Source organism: Sciurus vulgaris, assembly GCF_902686455.1.
Source record: "Sciurus vulgaris genome assembly, chromosome: 2".
NCBI classification, from domain to species: domain Eukaryota; kingdom Metazoa; phylum Chordata; class Mammalia; order Rodentia; family Sciuridae; genus Sciurus; species Sciurus vulgaris.
The window spans coordinates 124053524-124079437 of record NC_136462.1 but is presented as its reverse complement, the minus strand read 5'-3'; the positions used below and the strand labels follow the sequence as shown (position 1 = coordinate 124079437).

Sequence of the window (25914 nt, the reverse complement as noted above, 5' to 3'; positions counted from 1 at the left end):
AGAATTTAGTTTGGATGGTGGGGTTTGAGCCTAGGGCCTTGCACGTGCTAGGCATGCACTTCACCACTGAGCTATGGGGATTAACATATTTTTTCCTGATGTATAAGGAAATCTATATTGCACATAGAAAGTAAATACAAGTACATATTTTTGTATCATACTATGCTAAGTGTGTGTGCATTCATTTTAATTCTCAGGATCTCTAAAGTGTAAAGGGGATTTGACTGTGCTATTGAGCTGAAAGCTTAGAAGTGAATTGCCTAAGCAATATAAGACTGTCATTAGAATCCACATCATAACCTGTGCGCGGGGACGACGCCGGTTCCGGGCGGCCTTGAGAAAGTTAGACCAACTAGAGGAGCTGTAGGACGGCCGGGGCGGCAGTGTTTTGCCGGCCCCGACGACCATGGCGGTGTTTCACGACGAGGTGGAGATCGAGGACTTCCAATATGACGAGGACTCCAAAACGTATTTCTACCCCTGCCCGTGTGGGGATGACTTTTCCATCACCAAGGAAGATTTGGAGAATGGGGAAGACGTGGCAACCTGTCCTAGCTGCTCTCTCATTATAAAAGTGATTTATGACAAAGATCAATTTATGTGTGGAGAAACAGTCCCAGCCCCTTCAACCAACAAAGAATTAGTAAAATGCTGAAGAAACCTTCAGGAATCCACATCCTGAACAGTTAAGAATGAGCCCAGATGGAAATATCAAATGCAGAGAAACTGATTTTTTTCAAGGGGACAGCTGTTTCGTGGATTGCCATTCTGTTTTCATGTGTATCTTTTCACCAACTGCTGAATTCATCTTCAAATAGAGAAGTGAGCCCCAGACATGTCATACCCGGATTTCATGTTTAGAACATTGAATTGGAAGCATTCTTAATTATCCACCTGAATTTAAAGGAAGATAATTTTAAATCAGTGCTTTCTTTCCCTTAGTTATCATGTTTATACCTTAAACCTAATTCTGTATCTGATAACAGCATCATCTACCTCAGTCATTAGGATTTCTTAGTTAAAATGAGATTATATTTAATTATATTTAATTAGTTTCTAAGATGGTTAAAATTAGCCCTTTCTTTGAAATTTGAATCAGCTTTATTATTCTAACTAAAAGAAAATCCGTTGCTTCATCAGTACTGCACTTCGGATTCCCTCACCAAGCCAGTCTCTCCAGTCTTGCCATTATTAGAATGTTCATGTTCTGTTTAGCATGTCATTTGTGTTACACTTCATGCACAGAGTTCTAGTAAGAGAAAAGATGGGCTACAGTTTCTCCATCACACAAGTTAGTGAATAAGGAAGAAAAGTCTAAAGTGAAAGAGTCAAAGAAGTGGCGATTCCTTATGTTCCTTAAAAATCATGACAAGATTTAAAAAAAAAAAAAAGGAAGCAAAGTTGTTAATGAGAGGAGTTAAACGGGCCAAGTTAGCAAATGAATGCTTTAATTTTTTTACCAGATCAAAGCAAATATTTTTGTATTTGTAATTTTGTTTATTTTCTGATAAAGTTAATGAAATTGTAGTTCATAGAGGGGTTAAGGCCAAGTCTCTGTGACTGGTGCCAGTGCTTTTAGCCTATCACAGTATTGTGTCACTACTGAAAAATAAAGCATTTACAATGGAGAATGAACTTGAAAATGGGAGGCCTGTTCTGAGTAAATACATCCATATGGACACATCTAATAAGCCTCTATAGCATGCAACCAAACCAAACATGCACTCCTACAGAGAAGTGTTGCCATGGAGAAGAGAAATATATGAAGATAGACTACTGGTCTTCCTTTGCTAGAGTGCTGAGAGTAGCAAGAAATTAGAATCATGAGAAAATTGGAAAATTTCCATTATAAACACAACTTTGCTGCATATATGAAAATGCACTGATAACTGGCAAGTTGTTTTGGGTGGCTCCTGTAATTAGAAAAGCATACTAGAGTATCAATGTTCTACACTGATTGATAAATGAACTATACACTCCTTGGAAGTTTAAATTAAAACAAGTGGACTTTTTTTTTTAATCTTGCAGCAGCATGGCTATATGCAGGCATTAGGTTGAGACATAACAAATCCAAATTGTATGCTAGACGTAATTGGTACGTTATATGGTGTATTTGTGATACAGTGAGAAATCTCATTGACTCTTTGGAACACTGTCAGCCCAGAAATAATCCATACTCTTTGAAAAGCAAAGTGACTGCTCAGATGAACAGAGCAGGGTACAGGTTGATTCTGGTGGCAGCGACCTGCAAAGAGAAATGAACTGTCCCCTGCTCATCATAGGTGGTGCTAACATAAACTTTCTCTCCTGCCGATGAACAGACAACCTTGATGTAGGTCTACTGTGAGCATAGAACAGGAAGAAAGTTGCCCAAGTTCAAACATCCCAGGAGAAAAGAAATATAAACAGCTTTGGCAGTCAGTGATTGTTGATATACTGCAATAATAGAATGATTTTGTTTTAAAGCAACTGTGTTAAGTTTGAGAAAGAACATACCAGGAATTAATCCTATAGTAAGCAGAAAGTAAAACCAAGGTTTTTCAGGCGTGACTGGAGTTCTGAGTGATGCTTGTGCCTTATTTAGCCCCACAGACATTTGTGGGGCACCTCTGTGAACTGATTTAACCCAGTCTCTGCTTAGCTCTGGAGTCTGAGGCCAACCAGGCCAGTGGGTCCCTCACCTGTACAGGTATAGGAGATGGGGTCAGAAGGTTTTCAACTGTCAGTTCTCATTTCAGGTGTGGGAGCTTACTGGAATGGAATGGATAATTAAAACCTTTATAAACTTGAAACTGTCTGAATCATGAATTACAGGAAATGGGAACTCCAGTTTTCATCAGTGACTTGAAGTTACCACACTTCTGAGTTTGAAAATTAAGTTGGCTGTTTAAAGGATTCTGCATATATTTTGTACATTCAGAGCATTTTTCTTAGATAGCACCAAACATTTTTTTAACTGTACATATTAATTTATTACCAGGATAATTTGTATTGGCATGCTAAATAAAATCTGATAATTTCAAAAAAAAAAAAAAAAAAAGAATCCACATCATAAGTCCTGTGCAGTTAGCCTTTATACCCTGGAATACTATTAAAAACACCTAAATTGTCAAAAAAAAAAAAAAAAAAAAAAAAAGGTAACATCCCTCCAAATGATAGGTCAATACAATCTCTATCAAAATCCCAGCTGGCTTTTTGCAAAAATGCACAAGCTGGTCTTAAAATTCATATGAAAATTCAAGAGACTTAGAATAACCAAAATAATCTTGAAAAAGAACAAAGTTGGAGAATTCATACCTCCTGATTTCAAAACAAAATACAAATCAAATAAGGAGGTACCAGCAAAAGAATAGACATGTAGTGGGCCAGAGCCATGGTGGTGACAAATTCGAGCCCTGTCAACCCCAAGTGTTCTCGGATGTCAGTATTGGAGGCCAGGAAGCTGGTCACATGGTGATCGAGCTGTTTGCAGACATTGTACATAAGACAGCTAAGAACTTCAGGCAGTTCTGCACTGGAGAATTCAGAAAAGATGGGGGTGCCAATAGGATACAAAGGGAGCACCTTTCACAGGGTCATAAAGGATTTCATGATTCAGGGTGGAGACTTCGTTAATGGAGATGGTACCGAAGTCACCAGTATTTACCGGGGGCCATTTGCAAGTGAAAATTTTAAACTTAGACACTGGGCTCCAGTCCTTCCCATGGCAAACAGTGGTCCAGTACAAATGGCTGTCAGTTCTTTATCACCTCTGCTCTAAGTGTGATTGGCTGGATGGGAAGCATGTAGTGTTTGGAAAAATCACTGATGGACTTCTCATGGTGAGAAAGATTGAGTATGTTCCCACAGGCCCCAACAATAAACCCAAGCTGCCTGTGGTAATCTCTCAGTGTGGGGAGATGTAGTTCAGACCAAGACTGAGTCAGATTGTCCCTTGCTCTGGGTGATGTTTTTGAATCAGATAGACTGGACTGGCCTCTGTGTTTGCTCTCCTGCCTGCTGTGACCCTGTTTGATAAAGAGACCCTGGAAGTATCATAGACTCAGAACTACAATTGTTTGTGATCAAATGTTCAACTATAAATAAAGGGTTTTTTTGTGTTAAAAAAATAACAGACATATAGATGAGTGGAAATGTAGAAATCAGTTCAAATTTACAGTGAATTTACAGTAAATTGATTTTCAGCAAGGATAGCAAGACAATCCAATGGAAAAGGAAAGTTTTTTCAATAGCTGGGACAACCGGAAAACTACAAAACAAAAATCAAAGTTGGAATCCTTCCTCACATCATATACAAAAAATAATTCAAAAGCTATCCAAGATCTAAATGTAAGAACAAAAACTGTAAAAGTGTTAGAAGAAAGTACAAGTAAATTTTTGTGACCTTGAGTTAAGCAAAGCCTTCTTAAGATATGATACTGAAGTACAAGCAACAAAAGAAAAAGAGATAAATTAGACCTCATCAAAATTAAAACCATTTATGCTTCAAAGGATACCATCAAGAATGTGAAAAGCCCTGTAATCCCAGCAGCTCAGGAGGCTGAGGCAGGAGGACTCAATTAGCAAGGCCCTAAGCAACTGGGTGAGACCCTGTCTCTAAATAAAATACAAAAAAGGACTGGGGATGTGGCTCAGTGATTGAGTGCCTCTGGGTTCAATCCCTGGTACCACAAACAAAACAAAACAAAAAAGAACTTGAAAAGTGTCAGGTGCACACCTGTAATCTCAGCAACTCAGGAGGCTGTGGGAGAAGGATTGCAAGTTCAAGGTCAGTCTGAGAAATCTATTGAGATTCTGTCTCAAAATAAAAAAAATATAAAGGACTGGAAATGTAGCTCAGTGGTAAAGTGTCTCTGGGTTCAGTTCAGTCCCTCATAGCTCCCCACCCCCACCATACACACTATGAAAAGTTAACCAAGAAAATACTTGCAAAGTGGGTATGTGACAAGGGTATTTAGGATACGTAAAGAACACTTGCAACTCGGTAATAAAAAGAAAAATAATCCAATTAAAACTAGGGAAAAGATTTGCATGGACACTTCTCCCAAGAAGATATTCAAATGGACAACAAGCACTTTAAAAGTTGCTCAACATCATCAGCCATCAGGAAATAACAAATTGAAACTGCAACAGAGACACTTCACACCTGCTAGGAGTGCTGTAATTAAAAAGATGATAGCGTTGGCAAAGGTGTGGAGAAATCGGAACCCTGATACACTGCTGGTGGGAGTGCAGCTGCTTTGGAAAACAAGCTGTCAGTTCCTCAAAAGGTTATGCCTTGAATTGCCATATGACCCAGCAATTTGGCTCCCAGGCATACACCAAGAAAAATGAAAACAGGTGTCTAATAATAATGTTCATGGCAGCATTACTCAGAATAGTCCAAACGTGAAAACAACCCAAGTGTCCACCGACTGATGAAAGGTAAACAAAACATGGTGTGTAATGGAATATTATTCAGCTATAAAAGAAATGAAATACTGCTGCAAGCTGCAAGATGGATGAATTGGGAAAACATTATGCTAAGTGAAAGAAGTCAGCCACAATAGATCATATATTACATCGGTCCATTTTAATAAAATGTCCAGAATAGGTTACTCCATAAAGATAAAATGTAAAGTCAGGAATGGTGGCACATGCGTGTAATCCCAGCTACTCAGGAGGCTGAGGCAGGAGGAATATAAGTTCAAGGCCTGCCTGGGCAACTTAGTGAGACCCATCTAAAAAATAAATAAATAAACAAACAAACAAATAAATAACTGGGAAAGCAGTAAGGAGAGTCCTTAGAAAATTTGGAATGGAACCACCATTTGACCCAGTTATCCCACTCCTCGATACATACCCAAAGGACTTAAAATCAGCATACTACAGCGATGCAGCCATATCAATGTTTATAGCAACTCATTTCACAATAGCTAAACTATGGAACCAACCTAGGTGCCCTTCAACAGATGAATAGATAAAGAAAATGTGATATATATATATATATATATCATATGTATGTGTGTATATATATATATACACACACACACATACACAGTGGAATATTACTCAGCCATAAAGGAGAATTAAGTTATGGCACTTGCAGGTAAACAGATAGAATTGGAGAATATTATGCTAAGTGAAATAAGCCAGTGCCAAAAAAACAAAGGCTGAATGTTCTCATGTGGATGCTAACCCACAACAAGGGAGGGTAGGGAAGGGAAGAATAGAAGTTCATGGGATTCGACAAAGGAGAATGAAGAGAGGGGAGGGGAATAGGAAAGACAGTAGAATGAATCAGACATAACTTTTCTATGTTCATGTATAAATACATGACCAGTGTAAATCCACATCACGTACAACTGCAAGAATGGGATCCTTATTAGAATAAGTTTTACTCTATGTATATATAATCAGTCATGGTATACTCTACTGTCATGTATATCAAAAAGAACGAATAAATTTTTTTAAAAGGACTGGGGGTATAGGAGTGTTCAAGAGCCCCTGGGTGCAATCCCCTGTACAGCAAGGAAAAAAAGTAAATTGTGGTTTTCTAGGGCTAGGGAAGTTGAGGGGAAATGGGAAGTGATTGCTAATGGGTATAGGGTTTCTTTAGGGGATAATGAAAATGTTCTAAAATTGTTTGTGGGGGCTGGGGTGTAGCTATATGGCAGAGCACTTGCCTAGCATGTATAAAGTCCTGGGTTCTATCCTCAGCAATACAAAAATAAAATAAAAGTGGCTACAGTGATTTTTGGACAACTTTGTGAATACACTAAAAAATATTAAATTGTATGCTTTAAATTGGTGAATTTTATGATATGTGAATTATATCTCAATAAAGCTGTTCTATTTTTTTAAAAACTGAACAAAGCTACAGTGACCTATGAGATTATATCAAATGGTCTGATATACATATTTTATACATACATATGTACACACATATAGATTTATATATGTAATATATATACATATTATGCACATATATGTATTTTTTGGTACAGGAGATTGAACCCAGGGGAACTTAACTACTGAGCCACATCCCAGCCCTTTGTATTTTTTATTTTGAGACAGTTGCTTAGGGTCTCGATAAGTTGCTGAGGCTGGTTTTGCTCTTGCTATGCTCCTGCCTCAGCCTCCCTAGCTGAGGGATTATAGGTGTGAGCCATGGTACCTGGCTTCAAATGGGCTAATATATATTTAATTGGAGTCCCTAAAAAGAGGAAATAGAGAATGAGCAGGGAAAAAAAAAAAAAAAAAACTTTTGAAGAAATATTGTCTAAATTTTTTTTAAATTTTCAAATTTTTTCAAACGAAAAACATCAACCTACCAATTACACTGAAAAGTCCTGAAATTATAGAAGATAGCTGAACATCAGCTGGATTAAAAAAAAAAAAAGGAAAAGAAAACCACACTTAAATTCATCATAGTAAACTGCTGGAAACCGGAAGATAAAGATAACATTTTAAAAGGAAACAAAACAGGGGTGGGGTGGGGTGGGGAGGACACATTACATAAAAGGAAACAATGGTAGACATGAAAATGACTTTTCATGATTCACAACGGAGACCTGAAAACATTGGAACAGTATTTTTTTTTTTTTTTTTTAATATTGGGGTTTGAACCCAGGGGCTTTTAACCACTGAGCTACATCCCCAACCCTTCATATTTTTTATTTTGAGAGGGTCTCACTAAGTTGCTGACGCTGGCTTTGAACTTGGGATCCTGCTCCCTCAGCTGAGATTACAGGCAAGTGCCGCCACACCTGGCAAGAATGGTAGATTTTAAAGTGTTAAAATGAATGCAGGAGTTCAAAACAAAATTCTTTTTCAGTGAATACATTCTTCAAAAACAAGGTGAAAGAATGACATTTTCATCTAAATGAAAGATGGGAGAATCCATCACTAGGAAACTGCTGTGAAATCATGTCTGCAAGTTCTTTGACACTCCTTCCCATAGGTGAAATCTATTTCCCCTCTCTTTGAATACGTGCTGGGCTAATGATGAACTTCTTTTCTCTCTCTTTCTCTCTTTCTCTCTCTCTCTTTTTTTCCCCCAGAACTAGGGACTAAAGCCAGGCATGCTCTACCACTGAGCTACATCCCCAGCCCTTTAAATTTATTTATTTATTTTTTTGAGACAGTGTTTCATTACATTTCCAAGCTGGCCTTGAACTTGTGATCTTCCTGCCTCAGTGTCCCGAATAGCTTGAATTTCAGGAATGCACTACCACACCCAGCCAGGTCTGGCTTCTAACAAATACAATGTGGAAGAAGTAACACCATAGGACTTCCAAGGCTACTCATAAAAAGTGATCCATGTTTCCTCCTGACTCTCTTAGAACACAGCATTTTGGACTCCTGACCCACCTTGTCAGAAGTCCAGGTAGCTGGAAGTTATGATGTTGGAGATCATAGGGAGAAACCACAGAGAAACAGAGATATCAAGGGGCTCTAGCTAGTCCAGGTCCCAGTTTATTGAGTCTTCCCAACTCAGGCACCAGCTATGTGAGTAAAGAAGAATCTCAGGTGGCCCTAGCCCCATCATCAGCTGCCGTGTTGGAAGGATTCCGGCAGTTTATGGAGAGGCCCACTGTCAAAGAACTAAGGTATCCTAGCATCAGCCAGTATGAAAAGTTCAAAATGTACCCCAAAGTATTCACATCCTAACCTCTGGGAGCCTGTGAACATGACCTCCTTATATGGGGCAGAAGAAAGAATTTTGTAGATGTGATTAAGTTGTTAGAAGTGATTAAGGAAAAAAAAAAAAAAGTTTATCCTGTATTATCCAAGTGGTCCCTAAATGCAATCACACATATTCTTGCAAAAAGGTGGTGGTGGGGCATGCAAAAGAATGGACTACTGAAGCACTCAGTGATATGGATGATTCTCACAAACAAGTGAGCCAGACCAGAAAAGTGCATTCTCTATAACCCCATTCATGTGATGTTCAAGAACAGCCAGAACAGCGGCTGTTCAAAATTGGCTGCTTGTGGGAGAGGTGGATAGACACGAAGGAACTTTCTGGAGTGATGAAAATATCCCATATTTCAATTGCAGTATTGATTACATGGATATTTATGTTTCTCAAGTCATCATATTACACCCTTAATATCTGTACATTTCACTACATGAAAAATTGGACTCCATGAATAAAAAATCCACAATTCATTAAATTTTATAGACATAAACTCTGCAAATGTAAATTCATAGTTCACAGCCGCTTGGGGCCAGAGTCTGAACAAGGCCCCAAATGTCCCTCACATGGCCCTGATCTTTTACTGTTTCCTTAGCACCTTCCCAGTCCTGTTCTGGAGTGTTCCTCACAGCTTCCTTTGAAAGGAATCAGAGCCAGAACCTAGTGTGAGACAGAACTTCCTCCTCCCACCCTGTCCCCAGATGAAATCATCTTTTGCAGTGGCGAAAAAGTAGGTAAAAAGCTCCTCTTCCCTGGAGGGATTCATGTCAGAGAAGACTGATAATAGGTGGATGTTGTAAAACAGCGAGTTGGACTTTGTGACCTAAAAAACCCCACTGGCCTGGAGTCTGCCACTCAGAGGGGCTTGCCTGAGGACAAAGTGCTCAGGTCCAGCATCCTGACTCCAGGAAAACTTGGGTTCTGCTGCCCCTGGACAACAACTGGGCAGCCCTGCAAGGACCCCGAGCCAGCCTGGGCTGGTCAGTATTCTGAAGACATCCAGATCTGTATTCAGATATCTGGGACCAAGGCTAGTTTGCCCCAGGGACTCTGACTTCAGGTTGTGCCCTGTCCTTTATTCTGGTGCTCTTGACACCAGCACTTTGCCTTCCTGTGGCTCTTATAATATAGTCCCAAATCTGTCCTGTTCCCTCAAGCTTTTAAAATTCTTCTTTTTCTTTTCTTTCTTTCTTTTCTTCCTTCCTTCCTCCTTCCCTCCCTCCCTTCCTTCCTTCTTTTTTTTTGGAACCCAGGAACACTTTACCACTGAGCTACATCTCCAAGGCCATTTTATTTTCTATTTTGAGAAAGAGTCTCGCTAAGTTGCCCAGCCTGGCCTCAAACTTGTAATCCTCCTGCCTCAGCATCCCAAGTTGCTGGGATTACATACATGTGCCACCACAACCAGCTACTCTGGCCTTTTAGTTTCTTAGGTACTACAAGCTCCTTCCTACCTCAGAGCCTTTGTATATGATGGCCTTTTTTTCTTTTTCCCTACAAAACTTTTCCTTTAACCAGCTCCTATGTATCTTTCAGGTCTCAGTTTAAATGTTGCTTTCTCAGGGAAGTCTTCCCTAACTCCCAAGACTAAGTCATATTTTTGTTAGATTCCATCCATAATTTTAAAAAATTCCAACATTTAAAAACCATTTTATTATAGTATATATGTATATGTATTATATATATATAAAATATAATAGTTGTCCTTTTAACCACTTTAAGTGTGTAATTCAGTAATATTGATTATATTTTCTCTGCATATTTTTAATCTTTCATGGTACCTATCACAATTATAGTTTAACAAATAGCTGTATAATTAATGTCTGTCTTCTCTGCAAGTCTGAAAACTCTTTACGGCAGAAACTTGCTTTATGTTCTACCGTACTCACCAACGCTTAGGACAGTACCTGACTATTCAACAATAAATAATTTTGAATACGTGAATATATTCTTTGGAAAACAGAAAACAATAAAGATAATAAAGAATGAAGAAAAAAGCCAATCATGTTGGTGTATCATGGGAAAATGGGCAGTGGGAGTGGGAAAGATTTGCAGAACTAGAAGGTCCTGGTATTCCATGTTCTCCAGAACAGCCCTATCCTTTTGGATACATTTGCATTATGATTGTTCCTCCTAGGCTGGCACACCCCAGAGACTGGGAGCTCACTCTGTCATCCTTGGAAGGTTTTGTCAGTGAGAAGGGCTGTGTTGGCTGGGCTTGTAGCAGCTTCCTGTGATTGTCCCACATTCTGAACTCTGGGGGGGCTCCTTTCCACCTGGTCTTTAGTGAGCAGTGTTGGGACAAGCAGCAGGCCGCCCTGGTAAGTGTGGTCAACACAGAGTCTTATCCTTCCCTGAGCCAGGCAAGACCCTGGGGCTCCCATCTCCTGGCTTCTGGCCTCCGGTCCACCCCCCCAAGTCTAGCCTGCACTCACCACTGAGTCCCCCAAACCAGGTTCTCCCAGGCTTCTGCTGCTCCCACTCCTTCTCTCTGCCTCTTCATCGGGCCCTGGCTACCCTCATGCCTAGCTGTCCCTAGCCTGGACACACTAGCCTCTCTAGACCCATGTTCCGGCCTGGCTCCAACCTGTCTCCTCTGGTGGTCACCTGTAATTCCTCCACAGCGACACCTTCAGATAGCATAGTGCCCCTGCCTGCCCTCCTGGGCGTCCACAACCTTTCAAACCCAGGATGAACTGTCCTCTTTTTAGGTTCCTTTGAAGACTTTTCTCTATCTTGTGCCTCTCCAGACTCAGGAACAGGCCCAAGACCCAAGCCCTGGTCATGGTTAATGAGTGTTCCTGATGGGAAGGCCTCAAAGGGCACAGAACATAGATGTCTGAGCTGTTCCAGCTTGAGCCCAGCAGGTACCACCTCTCCGGGCCCTGGCCTGGCTGCCTCTCTCTAGAGCCCGTACCATTTCTAGCTCTGTAACTGGGATGGCACAAAAGGGAATTCATGTGGGTCAGGCCAGGGTACAGATCCTCCTCTGGCTCCCAGACTTCCTTTCTCTACTCAGCCTCCTGCTCTACAGTACTGGGGAAAGAAGGGAGAGCTAAGTCCCTCTCAGGTTGTTGGAGGATGCAGGTCCACCTTTCTCCAGAAGCAGCTGACCCTAGCCATGGGTGGGTAGGCCTGGGATGGAGCCTTGCTACCAGACTTGGCCTGGAGGGGCAGAGGAGCTGAGAGTATCCAGCACCTGCAGCAGCAGGTGCCTCTGACCTTAGAGTGATGCTTATTTAACAAGGGTTCAATGTCTTTCCTCACAGTTACTCTGCAAGGCTGGCAGAGCAAGTTTATCTGCCCCATTAACTGACAGGTAGAGAAACTGAGGCTGAGAGAGGGTGTCTTGCCCAGGGTCACAGAGTAAGTAGGTCAGGAAAAGAGCTGGATTGGGACCAAGGCATGTGCCTTCCACCTGGGGCTAAGAGAGCTGGGAGGTGCTCCAGGGGTTGCCTTGCCTGTGATGAGTTCTTGGAAGCACTTTAATATTCAATAGCTGATACAGTCCATTCAATGTTTCCTAAGTGTCGAGGGAGGTCAGGCCTTTTACCCACATTTGCAGAAGGTGATATTGAGGCTCAGAGTGGTTCAGTAACTTACAAAAAGTCACTGAGTAAGAAAGTAGTCGAATTTCTACTCCAACCTGGGCTCTTCAGGCTTTCTCTTTCCCCATTGGGCCCTGAACCTATTTACCCTCCCATTTGGGAGTCTTTCCCTGTACCAGGCTGGGCTCTGCCCCAGATTTGGCCACCATCCTTCAGTGGGATTTGTAAAACAGTCCCAGATCTTTGGGAGCCTTATCAGGTGCTCCTGCCACTCTTCTCCACATAAGCCTCAAAAAACAGTGGGCTCCAGCTGGGTGCAGCGGAGCACACCTATAATCCCAGCAGCCCAGGCAGCTGAGGTGGGAAGACTACAAGCTCAAAGCAACTGGCAAGGCCCTAAGCAACTTAGTGAATAAAAAAATAAAAATAAAAAAGGACTACAAATGTTGCTCAGTGGTTAAGGTCCCTGGGCTCAATCTCAGGTACCAAACAAAACAAAACAAAAAACACTGGGTTCCTGACCTCCAGGTCGCCCCTCACTCATAGGAGGCAGGGAACCTTGTGGCCTTGTTATTTTCAAGAACCGAGATTTTGAAGCATGCGTGGGAGCATCTGGTGGGTGGGCAAGCTGGGTTCCCTGCTCTCTGAGCCCATGACCTCCAGGGAGAAGGATATGGAAGCCCACCAGTGCCCAGACAGATTCAGAACCACCTGTTCTAAAGTCAGCTCTCCTACAGAAGCACTTGCCTCTCTGTGCCACTGGCCCATGTCCAGGGAAGTCCTGTGCTCTTGGAGGCCTTGGAGGTGAGAAGCCCCTGCCTCTGGGAGGACAGGAGTCCTCTCTGGCTTAGGGAAGTCCTCCAGAGAGCCAGGCTACCCACTCTTTCTTGGGCCTGTCTCTTATGACTTGTCAACTTTTACTCCCTTTCTACCCCGCCAACCTTTCTCATAACCTCTCAGAACAGAGGCCATATTCTTGGAGCTCAAACACTGGTAGTAGTTTCTCCTCATTACCACAGAGAACTCAGCTCCTGGCACTTGCCCTTGTCTCACCCTCTTCTACCCTCCAGCCGCCCATGGCTCTTCCATCTCCAAGCTCCCTGTCTTCCATCGCTGTGATCTTCCCCTGCCTGCTGCTTTCCATTTCTTTGATTGTCTGGGTCATCTGGGCCACTCGAGGCTCATCTCAAGCACCCCCAGATAGAAGTTTCTGGCCCTCCTCCTGGGGCACAGGTCTCAGATGTCTCCTGTGTGGCCCTGGAATTCCTTTCTCCCTGCTGCCAGGTTGGGGAGTCCTGGGGCTGGGACTGTCCCATCTTCTCAGGATCCCCAAGTCCTGCAATGGACACAGTGGGCATTGGCGAAGGTCTGACAAAATGAATCCACTTCCTTCACAACACGGATTAGTAGGACATACGCCTTGGGAGGACCTCAGGGAAACTTCAGTCACTGCTCTCATATACAGACAGGGAAAACACAGCCTGGAGAAGCTCAGGGACTTGCCAAGGTCACACAGCATGCTGGGGTGGAAATCTCTGGTTCCTCCCTGAACTTCTCCATCACTGACCTCACATGCCAAAGCTCCCCTAAGACATAGGGAAGCATTCTTATTGACTAAAAATTCTTTCTTCATGTAACCGTAGTCCCCAACTCACACCCCTGTGATGTGACTCATTCCTCAATTGAATCTCTCTTGGCTACCAGGGGAACAGACATACTAAGTAGTGTTCCGAATGACAAAAGTCTCCATCCAGTGCTCACTCCATCTTAGACATCATCTACACCCTTCCCTTCATTCTTTCCCAAGTGAGGAATCTGAGGCTCAGAGAGAGAAGTGGTTTGCCCAGGATCACACAGCAGCATAGAATCTAAAACTTGGCCCCACAGTCTTGGTCCACAGAAGCCCGACCACCAACTTACCTGGTTCCCAAGTTGTCCTGGGTGGTCCCCACACTCATGCCCTGCAGGCTCTCCTGGGCGGCCTCTCCACTGTCCGGCATGCTGGGGTCCCTGGGGGTGCAGCTGTATCTGGCTCCAGAACTCTGTGGCATCTGCTGCAGGCATCTGCTGAAGAGAGCTGGGTCTCCCACGACAGGGAGGTTGGCCTTGAGTGGGCAGTGGGGGCGGGCAGGGGGCGGGGGAGGCGGTGCCTAGAGTCAGTCACCCAAAGGGGCCTATTTCCTCTCTATTTTTAGAAGTTCAGAATGCTCCTCAGCAGCAAAGTTGTTCAGGACTAAAACTTTCCTTTTCTTGGTGGTTTTGTTTCACTCAGGATGAGGAGAATTTCAATGAAGCCAGTGTTCTTTTTGATGCAAATCTGCTCCGGTTCTCCCAGGAGGTCTGGCCAATGGGCTCTGGGCTTCTGGACCCCCAGAAAAACTCCTCGCTGGCTTTAAAAGGGTCATTTTGGAGCAAAAGGGTTCTCAGAACAAATCCAGACCCTGAGCCCGGGTGGCTGGGTACCCCAGTGCCCACACTGCCACCTCAGCTTCCTGGGAGCCCAGCGTGCCCTGGGACGATTTCACTTCTCAGTCCACCTCTCCCAGGCCCTGAGCGGGAGGCTAGACATCCAAGGAGGGCCCACAGCTCCTGCTCTCTAGGAGCCCAGCCTGGGGGAGGAAAGTGACATTACCAACACCAAGGGCTGTCATATAGTTCACAGGAGCATTTGCACTAAAGCGGACAGGACAGAGGGGACCCAGGAGTGTAATCATCCAGTAACACCTGAACACGAACATGGTTCTGTCTCTTCAGCTAAAAGGAAGAATGCTAATTGTAGGTTTTTAGAGAGCCATAAATACATGTGAGAAATTCATGTAGAGCAGGGCCTTTCTCTGAATACCAGAATCTCCTAAGATTAACTGTGTATTTGTTCCTTATGGCTGCCATGCCAAAGTACTGTAAACATGATGGCTTAATGCCACTGAAATGTATCCTCTCACAGTTCCGGAGACTAGACGTCTGAAATCAAACTGTAGGCAGGAAAAAAAAAAAAAAAAGATCTTTAAAACAGAAATACTGGTTGAAAGCAAAAAATTTAATATTGATGGTTTTCAATATATGTAAATTAATAAAAATGACAACTGTAACAAAAATAAATAAATAAATAATATGGAGGGGGACCGTAAGCAGGAGGCCAGGCGTGGAGGTGCACACCTGTGATCCCAAAGGCACGGGAGGCTGAGGCAGGAGGATCATGAGTTCAAAGCCAGCCTCAGCACCTTAACAAGGCCCTGAGCAACTCAGCAAGACTCTGTCTCAAAATAAAAAATAAAAAGGGCTGGGGATGTGGCCCAGTGGGTAAGTGCCCTGGATTCAATCCCCAGTACCAAAAAAAAAAAAAAAAAAAAAGGCTCTAGAGAAGATTCTTTCCTTGGTTCTCCTTACTTCTGATGGCCCCTGGCAACCCTTGGTCTTTCTTGGATTATAGAAGTATCACTCCAGCCTCCACCTTTACCTTTACATGTCTTTCCTCGCTCTGTGAGTCTAAGTCACTTGTTTTCTCTTCTTGTAAGGACACCAGTTATTGGACAAGGGAATACCATCTCACGTGACCCCATCTTTTTTTTTTTTTTTTTTTTTTTGAGCTGATAACTTAGTCTTTATTTTTTTGTGATTGTAAAAACTTTTTACAGGCTGCATTTTTATTCATTGTACACAAATGGGGTACATCATTTCATTTCTATGTTTGTGCACATTGTAGATTCACACCATTGGTGTAATCATACATGTACATAGGGTGATGAATGTCTCTCATGTGACCCCATCTTAATTACTACCTATTTCTAAATTAGGTCATATTCTGAGGCTTTGGGTGGATGTGAATTTTGGGGACACACAACTTAAACTGCATATAAGAGATGTGGGTGGAGATTCCTTTAAGATATCCCCAAGAGGGTCAGGGAGTTCAGCTGGGTTACAAGTGATGCTGTCCTAACCGGGGAAGGCAGTGACTGAGAAAAAGCTGGACTGCTTTCAAGCAAATTCAGGGCACAGACCTCAGGCACCTGAATGCTATCTCCCCTCACTGCACAGAGGCCTGGAGTTTGCTTGGAGACCTGAGACTTCCATACACCACTGCATCTCCCCTGCAACCTGCGCCTCCTTTTGAACTGTTCGGATCACAAGGGTAGAGGCCTGGAGGCTGGCCAAAGTGACTTCCAGTTCCAACTGGACAGAAGGAGATGATGAAGAGAGCTTTGCCCATGAGTTCAAGGGCTATACCAAGAGGAACATCAAGATGAGTGATAAGCCAGGATGTCACCACATGAGGGGCAGCTGAATAAGAGGGAACAAAGATGTTGAATTCTTGGCTTTTCAGAAGACTTGGTCAAGATTAAAGCCAGGGAAGGTTTAGAAAGCTATGTTATGAGGCAGAACAAGTTCTTCTGCCTGCAGCACTCCGATTCCTATGGATCCTGGGAACTGGCAAAGGGTTAGGGTTAGGGTTAGTTATGAAGGGCAGCAAGACCCAAGCAAATCTGGAGAAGACCTCCCTTGGGTTGATCTTCCGGGTCAGTGTGATCTGAGGGTATTGAGGACCCTAGGTCACCCAAAAAAGTGACAAGGCCACAGAGTGCCCAGCAAGGCCACAGAGGACAGGTAGTTGAGGAGAGAACTGATGGTCTGGCAACAGAGGCTGATGGGAACAAGATTCTCAGCCATTACCTGGGGACCAGGACAAAAGGTTCATCTCAACAGAAGGTCAATGCTGGGACACGGTGCTGAAAATGACAGGGAATGGAAGAGTCTGGTTTAGCTGAGTTTTAAAATAGTTAATTTCCCTTTGGAAAGTAAATATAAATAAACTGCTGGTTATTCTGTTTGTCCCAGAGTCCCTCTTGACCCCTCCTCAGGCTCTGCCCCTGGAGCAGACCCACCTACCAGACTCCAGACCTCCAGACTCTGAGTTAGGCCAATGTCAGGTGGCAGCCCGAGACAGGGTGGCTAGAAAGAGAGGTTGGGGCATGTATTCTCTCGCTCCTTCCCTGCTGGCTTCACCCGTGGCAGTAGATCTGTCCTTGTCCTGAGAGCTGCAGCGTCTGTCTTCTCTCAGTCCACTCTGGCTTTGAGCAGGACAGAAGTGCCCCTCCTACAGATGCCCACAGACCTGAGACCTCCTGCCTCTGGTTTATGACCAGAGTGACCTTGGACCTCTCTGAACCCGAGCTTTGCCATCGGGAGGGTGGGTTGAAGTTGTGGGTGAGGATTGAACAGAAGATTGAGAAGGTGTCTGGAATGGCTGTCTGTAGCTTTGTCACATATGGCTTTCATCACTTGTTTTGCAGTCAACTTCTCTGTCTCCTTCCCTCCCATTGGCACCTTGAGGAGTCCCAAGTCCTCTCTGGTCCACACTAAGGCAGAAAAAATGATGTCCAGAAACTGCTGGCCTAACTTGGGATGAAGTAAATTTGTAACAAAGATTTAGACTCCACTTTTGCCTGAAAATGTTGGGTGGGTAGTTAAAAGTTTTGGCATCTCTGCCTTCATTTTGTATCCATTTTCTTTGTTCTGAGTCACCTTGGATTCCAGGAATAAATTCTGATAGTTAAATATCTTGTGACAATTGAAGCTACCCCCAGGCACCAGCAACACTTTTAAACAAAGCACCTTTCTTATTGAGACAAGCTCCCACCCTCCAAATTGAGCTAATAGACAGACCACGTCTGATCAAGATCACCTCCTTTGCCAAGAGTGTAAATTCCCCAGTCCTTGCCCTCATTCCCCTTTCTGTAAAATCTCAAAGTCATTGTCAGCCCTTCAAAGACAGGGATAAGGACATTGTCCCCTCGCCTTCCTGGTGCAGCGGCACTAATTAAAGTTCCTTTCCTGATTTTCACTACTACTTTTCTTGTTTGTTTTTTGGGGCAAGTGATTGGACCTAATTTGTTGAATCTCCAGGGTCTTCTCTGCTAGGACTCTGGTGACAAATGGGCATGCTGAGCCTGATTTTCTCCCAACAATTCAATAAAGATGATTAGATAAGATGAGGGCTTGATTTAGGAGAGGAAGGATGGGATGGAAATCAAAATGGAGAATGAGCCACATGGGGTAAGGGGAAATGAGAAGTCCTTGAAAGGCAGGGAGAGGACTTTCAGAGGACAGCGTGTGCTGAGGGTTGAGAGTCCGCCCACCTTCAACCCTGGAAGACTGACCTTCATAGCCCTGGACCTGAGTGAACCACCAGAACAGACTGGACTTTGGACCCCTTTGCAAGGATGAGCCCACAAAGGACCCCTTAGAACTCAGGTCTGGTATCACTCTACTCCTCTGCCAGAAGCTTCCAGAAGTTTGCCTTTTCTGAATAAAAGTTGAAGTCCTTGCTTGGGCTACTGCCTTCTGCAATCTGGTCCCACCCTCCGCCTGAACTCAGCCCCTCCAACTTGGCCCCCCCACAGCTACACTACGCCCTTGCTGTTCTTCAAACATGACAGGCACACTCCTGCCTCTGGACCTTTCTGTTGGCGGTCCCCTCTGCCTAGAGCACACTTCCCCATGTATCTGTAGACTTACTCCTTTCCCACCTTAGTCCCTACCCAAATGTCACCTTCCCTGACCACCCAATCTGAGAACCACACCCACCTAGCTCTCCTACCCACTTTCTGTTTATTTTTCTCCATTTCTGTTCCCATCATTTCATTCTAATATGCTGTCTGTTTGGTCATTTACCTTTCCACTAAAGTGCATGCTCCTTGAAGGTAGGAATTTCTGTCTCTTTTGTTCTCTCTCTGTCCTCAATAGTGCCCCCCCCACCTTATCTCAGATTTCCCTTTCCACAGTTTCAGTTACTAATGGTCAGGTCTGAAAATATTAAATGGCAAATTCCAAAAACAAATAATTTGTAAGTTTGATTTTGTGCTCTGTTCTGAGGTTTACTTAAACACAAGCATTGTGATGCTATAGCAATTAATCTGATGACTGAGATGGCTAAGTGACAATCGGGCAGGTAGTGAATACGGTATAGATGTGCTGGACAAAGAGTTGATTCACCTCCTGGGCAGGAGGGAGAAGGATGGCAGGATCTCATCACACCACACAGAGCGGCTTCCTGAGGGTCCACAAGAAGGTCAGTGGCAGCCTGGCAGCCTGATGCCATGTCACAGAGCCTTTGTCACCCACCTCCCCCTCATCTCATCCTGTAGACACTGCTGCCTTACAAGGAGAAGAATGTGAGTATGGTGCAGGTAGATATTTTGAAAGAGAAACCAAACACATAACTTTTATTATAGTATATTATTGTAATGGTTCTATTTCATTATTAATTATTGTTCATCTTGTAATTTGCCTAATTTATAAATTAAACTTTATTGTAGGTAGGTATGTACAGGGTTCCAAAGTTTCTGGCCCCCACTGACCGTCTTGGATGGATCCTCAGTGGATGGGGGTGGGGGCACTGATTCCAAAGCATCGCCTAGTACGAAATAGGCTCTCAATAAATATTTGTCAGATGAAAGACCTATAACCCATGAATGTAAAAGTGGTGAACTGCGCAGCCCTGACCACTGTGGCATAAGTGGATTCTTGTAGAAACAATTTCTGGGTTGGGTATGCAGCTCAGTGGCAGAGCACTTGCCCAGAGTGTTCAAGGCCCTGGGTTGAATCCTCAGCACTGCAAAAAAGAAAAGAAACAGTTTTGGGGCGTTTCCAAGCAAAAGGGGCCTGCAAGTAATATACAGTATGTCTGAGACAATACTTCAACCTGAGGATATGGCTGTCAGTTAATAAGGGTAAAAAATATTGTAAGAAACAACTTTGATAAAAAATAAGTCATGGTACAGATATGGACATTGCATGATTATAAACAACCAACCAATTGTAAGACTATTGAATCCACCTGTCCTTCATGAAAGACACATTGTTTCTTCTTCATTTTTTGTTTTGTTTTGTTGTGGTGGTTGTTTTATGGCTGCATTATAGTTGTAACTGATGATGGAATTTATTGTTACATATTTACAGAAGAGCAATATAACTTGGTCAATATTCCTCCCCATCACTCCCCCCCCCCCCATTCTCCTCCTCCCATCTCTGGTCTCTTTCCTCTGTTCTACTGATCTCCCTTTGATTTTCATGCAATCCCCTCCCCCAACTTTCTTTTCCTTTTTCCTTTCTGACTTACACATATGCGAGAAAGTACACAACCCTTCACCATCTGAATTTGGCTTATTTCACTTAACATAATGTTCTCAAGTTGCATCATTTTATTTTTCTTTATGACTGAATAAAAACATTTTCTTTACCTGTTCATCTGTTTGTTGATGGACACCTAGGCTGGTTCCATTGTTTGGCTATAGTGAATTGCACTGTTATAAACCTGGGGATGCATGTGTCACTGTACTATGGTGCCTTGAATTCTTTAGAATAAATACTGACAAGTGGTATAGCTGGGTTGTATGGTAGTTTCCATACTGACTTTCATAGTGGTTATCTAATTGTCAATTTCACTGGCAGTCTAAAAGTGTTCCTTTTTCTCCATATCCTCTCCAGCTTTTATTATCATTTGTATGCCTGGTTACTGCCATTCTGACTGATGTGAGATGAAATCTCAGTGTAATTTTGATGTACATTTCCCTTAATGTATGAACACTTTTTTTCATACATTTGCTGGCCATTTGCATTTCTTCTTTTGAGAAGTGTCTGTTTAATTCATTTGCCATTCATTAATTGAGTTATTTGTGGGTTTTTTTTTTTGAGTTCTTAATATATTCTACAAATATCTTCTGTCAAAAAAGCAGCTAGCAAAGATTTTCTCCCATTTTGTAAATTCTCTCTCCACATTCTTGTTTCCGTTGCTATGCAAAAGCTTTTTAATTTAACACTATCACATTAAATATTGGCATTATTTCCTGAGCTTTAGGGGTCCTATTGAGGAAGTCATTGCCTGTGCCTATGTGTTGAAATGTTGACCCTACATTTTCTTCTAGGAGTTACATAATTTTTGGTCTGATTTCTAGGTCTTTGATTCATTTTGAGTTGATTTTGTTCAGGGTGAGAGATAGGGGTCTCTCTCATTCTTCTACGTATGGAGAATCAGTTTTCCCAGCACCATTTGTTAAAAAGGAGGCACATTGTTTCTTGAACAAAGAAGGAAATGTTACAACTGTCTGCTTAGCTCTGCAGTGGATAATAGGGTCAGAAGATTGTTTTGCTCACTGACTTTCAACTTTGAGAATCAAGACCACAGTTTCCCAATCAATTTCTTAAGCATCTTCATGATGCTTGCCATAGCCTCTGATATGTACATCATTTAATATTTCTATTCACCTCAATTTTTTTTGTCTACTAGGGACTTAACCCAGAGGATACTTTACCACTGAGTTACACCCCCAGCCCTTTTTATTTTTTACTTTGAGACAGGTCTCACTAAATTACTGAGGCTGGCCTTGAACTTGTGATTCTCCTGCCTCAGCCCCGCTACTCTCTGGGATTACAAGCATGTGCACCATGCCTGGCTCACCTCAATTCACTTGGAAAATTTAAAAATGGACTCTAAAGTTCTCCCATGCAATTAGATCTGTGAAATAACAAATAGAATATATATATTTTTTTCTTTTTTATGTTTTTTAATTTATTTTTATTGTAAACAAATGGGATACATGTTGTTTCTGTTTGTACATGGAGTAACAGCATACCATTTACATAGAGTAATGATGTTTGATTCATTCCGTTATTTTTTTCCTATTTTTTTCTTAATGTATATTGAAATTAACATGAGGTTATTTTTAAAATGCTTCTTGATGGTTAATATTGTACAATAGGACACTATGGAATCTGCTATAGAAAGAGCTCCAAAATTGTTTTTAAAGGTAAAGAATGGTTGGGTGTGGTGGCACATGCCTGTAATCCCAGTGACTCAGGAGGCTGAGGCAGGAGGATCCCAGGTTTGAGGTCAACCTGGACAATGTAGTGAGACTTTGTCTCAAAAGGGGTTTGGGGATGAACTGCAGATGTGGCTTAGTGGTAAAGAGCCCCAGGTTCAATCCCCAGTACAGATAAATAAATAAATAAATAAATAAATAAATAAATAAATAAATAAATAAATAAATATTTAAAAATAAAGAACATAAATGTTATTAATCTTAACAATTCAAAATAAAGGAGAAAAGGGGGAGGAAGAGGGGAATTGAGTTGCTGAAGTCCTCATGGTGCAAGGGACTGATGTTTAGAGATACAGAAGCTAACAACAGAACCAAAAAAGTGTAATAATCAATCATTGGAAGGAGACATGGAGTGAGCCAAGTGCAATGAGCTAAGTGGTGGGCAAATGTCATTTTTAGTGGGTAATCCGAGATCTAGCAGAGAAGCATAAGCCTCGCACCTGTGGAACCCTAAAGCTTTAAACAGCAGTGGGATTTGTTGTTTCTTAAAGGTGCCTCTGGAGGTTGGACAGGAGGAGCACTGCTGTGTATTTCCAGCATCAGTTCTTCTGGGCTACTTTTTTTTAATGTGCCTGTATTACCATGGTAACCAGGAGGAGCTGGAGAACTACCAGCCTCTGCTGACCCCTGCTGGCCCACCGCCTCCACAAGCCATTTCCCAAGAATTCAGAATTCTACTGCCTCCATGACCCACACCTCAGAAACTGCCTTTCTGCATTCACTGCCCCAAGGATGCCTCTGTGGGCCCCCACAGTGACCCGGGTCATTGCTCTCTGGGCCCATCTGTGAGGCCCCTGAGCTCCGACGGCGCCGTGGCTCTGACCTGTTCCCTTGGCCCTGTCTACATGGATTGGGTGGGGTTTGGGTCCCAGGATAGGAAGCCAAGCCTCTTGGGCTCTAGGTGAACCCAGCAGGTGGGGAGTTCCAAGACTTTCCTCAGGACTGTAGATCTTCCAACATAGCAAAGCTTCCCTGTGCAGGGACAGAAAAACTTGGGTTGTGAGATTCTGGCTGGTGGGGACAGAGCTGGGACCAACACTGACCACTGAGGACCAAGTCTTGGAGGAGGAAAGAGCAGCGAGACAGAAGGAAGCAAGCCCACATACCTGCCCACCCTCTGCACACTGGGCACACAGACCTCAGAATCTTGACAGTGCAGGGCAGAGCTGAGCTCACAGGATTTTAAATTCAGGCCAAGTCACATCATCTCTCTGAACCTCATTTTCCTCATCTGTAAAATGGGAACTCCAAATTGCAAGGGCAGAAACCCTAACTGAAACCAGCTTCAGTCAAAAGGACCATAAAATGACTCATGCTAAATACAGCTAAATACAGGAGGTGAGGGGTTATCTGCCACCTGGACAGACTCACACCCCCAATAATGGATATGGAGAATGAGAAATTTCCAAGATAATGAGGCTCGAGAAAAGGGAGTAAAAATGAAGGCCATGATTGGCAACTTTCATCTCTCAAGACAAATGTTTTCCAGGTGCTGACTGCAGGCAGAGAGGAGGTACTTTATCACCCTTAAAAGAAACAGTCTCTAGGAGTTGCTAATCTCCTCCAAGGTAAATCCTCTCCAGACACTGCCCACAGACCTGAACCAAAAAAGTGTAAATTCTTGAATGTCCAAGGAAACTGATATGCATGCTAGACCACCCCTCAAAATAACCTATATAAACCCAGTCACTTTCTTTATTCATTGGGTCATTTTCCACCAGGAAGGTGGGTCCACGGGCACCATTTTATCCCGGCACCTCCTGAATAAACAGCTGAGATGACTCGTGAGGTTTGTGTCCTGCCTGGTCTTTTTGTGCGAACACTCACCCCCTCACCCGCTCTGCTCTCCCTGCCAGTCCTGCTCATAGCTCACTCTGCACTCGACCCTGCCTTGGAGACACAAGATGGGAGGGAGACAACTGTAAATTTCCTCCTCCCTTTCTTCCCTCAACATAACCGTCCAAAGGGCAGGGCACAGGACCTGTCCGGATACAGCATAGAAAAGAACTCTGTTTTCTGTGCAATGGTGAACAACTCTGAAACTCACTCACTACCTTCTATTTGCTTTCCTTTCTTTTCTGCCTCATTCTTTTTCCCTCATTCTGTGCCCTAGAATTATACTCCCTACAGAGGCTTAGGACATAAACTTTGCCTTGGGTAATGTTTTCTAGGGAACCCAAGATAAACTTCTTGTAAAATGGAGCCATAATAATTCCTATCCCATGGGATCATAGTGAGTTAAATACACAGAAAGTACTTAGAGCAGCGTGTAAACTTTCAACAAATGCTAGTGTTGCCAGGTGATGTGGCGCGTGTGCCTGTAGCCCCAGCTACTCAGTACACTGAGGATTGATTGAGCCCAGGAATTCAAGGCCTGCCTGGGAAGCATAGTGAGACCCCTGACTCAAAAAAAAAAAAAAAAAATAGGGTTGGTATTTGTTATTTTTAGCACCCTGGCACCCAAGAAAAGTCTGGGCACGGGGACAGAGGCAGGTCATCAAGAACAGAATGGAGGCTTGGATGACTTCTTCCAGAGCATAGTGATGGAGCCTTGGAACTGAGGGTGCTTTCCCAGGCTATACCCCTTGACTGGCTACACTTGAAGTTGGGGGAGAGGCCAGAGGCTGGGGAAAGAGCACTGAGTGAGCAAGACCTGGTTCCAGCCTGTGTGATTCTGGGGGAGGCCTCCTTGATTCAGAACCTGTTTCCAAGTGGTATGGGTGGCACATGCCTATAAACCCAGCAACTCAGGAGGGTGAGGCAGGAGGATTGCAAGTTCAAGACCAGCCTCAGCAATTTAGAGAGGCCCTAAGCAATTTAATGAGATCCTGTCTCAAAAACAAAACAAAACAAAACAAAACAAAAAAACTGTTTCCTTATCTGTCAAATGACTACATGGATTGAACAAAAGCTCAATGAGTACTTATCCCAGATGGGGTTTGAGTGTGTCAGAACTGAAAAGGCTTAGAGAGAGTTCCTCCAGGCCTCTGCCTTCTTTTTATAGATGAGGAAACTGTGGCATAGAGAGAGGCGATAACCTGGTCAGGGTGAGGGAAAGGGATTATGGTATTGGACAGGGACAGAGTAGATGGGGGAGGGGTACACAAGTCCTTATCTCTGAGGCTAAGAGCTGGCCTGGGAATGCCTTCCTCTGGCTCAGACCCCGACATCAGTGATCCCAGAAGCGAGTGTCTGCTATGAGTCTGGGGACCACACCAGTCTCTGCCTAGGCTGGCAGATATGGCTGGGAATGGATGGGGAGGGGAATGGTTGTCTCAGCTAAGAGTCCGGTGTCCTGAAAGGCCCAGGGAACCAGGAGCCAGGGCCAAGTCGGGCTGGGCAGAGCAGTGCAGCTCACCTGGGAGCTGCTCACCTAAGCATGGAGAATTTGCTCCCCTGCTCCAACTCCATGTCCTATTTAATGACAAACTTCTCAGAACAGGCTGAAGGGTTGGGCAAACAGGGTGGTGTCTGGTGGATCCAGGTGCTCTCAGATTCTAGCTGATCCTTGCTTCTTCCACCTCCTGCTCCTTCATGTCCAGAGGAAAAAGAAAAGAAATTCCCAGACAAATTCACCCTTAGGGTGACTGCCTGTTTTCTGGTCTTCCAAAACAAGCGGGGAGGGGTGTCACACTAGTGCCAAATTACTCACAGCCAGACATTTATGTCTAAGATTTTATGTGTGTTTACAACAGCCCCGCCAGGAGGCATTATTACAACCCCTATAGTACAAATAGTACTGAGTGGGGTAGGCATGCCAAGGTTCCACAGCAAGCCAGGTACAGGTGCGAAACTAGGACCCAGGAAGACC

At 43.4% G+C, this 25914-nt stretch overlaps 2 protein-coding genes and 1 pseudogene across 6 annotated transcripts in view; 2 read left to right on the top strand and 1 right to left on the bottom strand.

Moving 5' to 3' along the window:
- Positions 1 to 14364, bottom strand: part of ACSBG1 (acyl-CoA synthetase bubblegum family member 1) — a 57184-nt gene extending 42820 nt beyond the window's left edge. For 2 of the 4 annotated variants that reach the window (XM_079129374.1, XM_079129378.1), the window contains exon 1: positions 14149 to 14361. In XM_079129374.1, the coding sequence (XP_078985500.1) occupies positions 14149 to 14279 (131 nt within the window). In that variant the 5' untranslated portion in view covers positions 14280 to 14361. Of the gene's footprint in view, positions 1 to 14148 lie in introns of all 4 variants that reach the window. The other 2 variants (XM_079129373.1, XM_079129379.1) reach the window with 2 other exon arrangements.
- Positions 305 to 2905, top strand: LOC306655115 (diphthamide biosynthesis protein 3-like). The gene has a single exon (XM_079129390.1). It carries the CDS (start codon positions 407 to 409, stop codon positions 653 to 655), a length of 249 nt encoding a protein of 82 aa, XP_078985516.1. The 5' UTR covers positions 305 to 406; the 3' UTR covers positions 656 to 2905.
- On the top strand, positions 3374 to 4031 carry LOC306655113 (peptidyl-prolyl cis-trans isomerase H-like; annotated as a pseudogene). Its single transcript has one exon. The product of its transcript is annotated as a peptidyl-prolyl cis-trans isomerase H-like (transcript).
- Positions 14365 to 25914: the final 11550 nt, after the last annotated feature.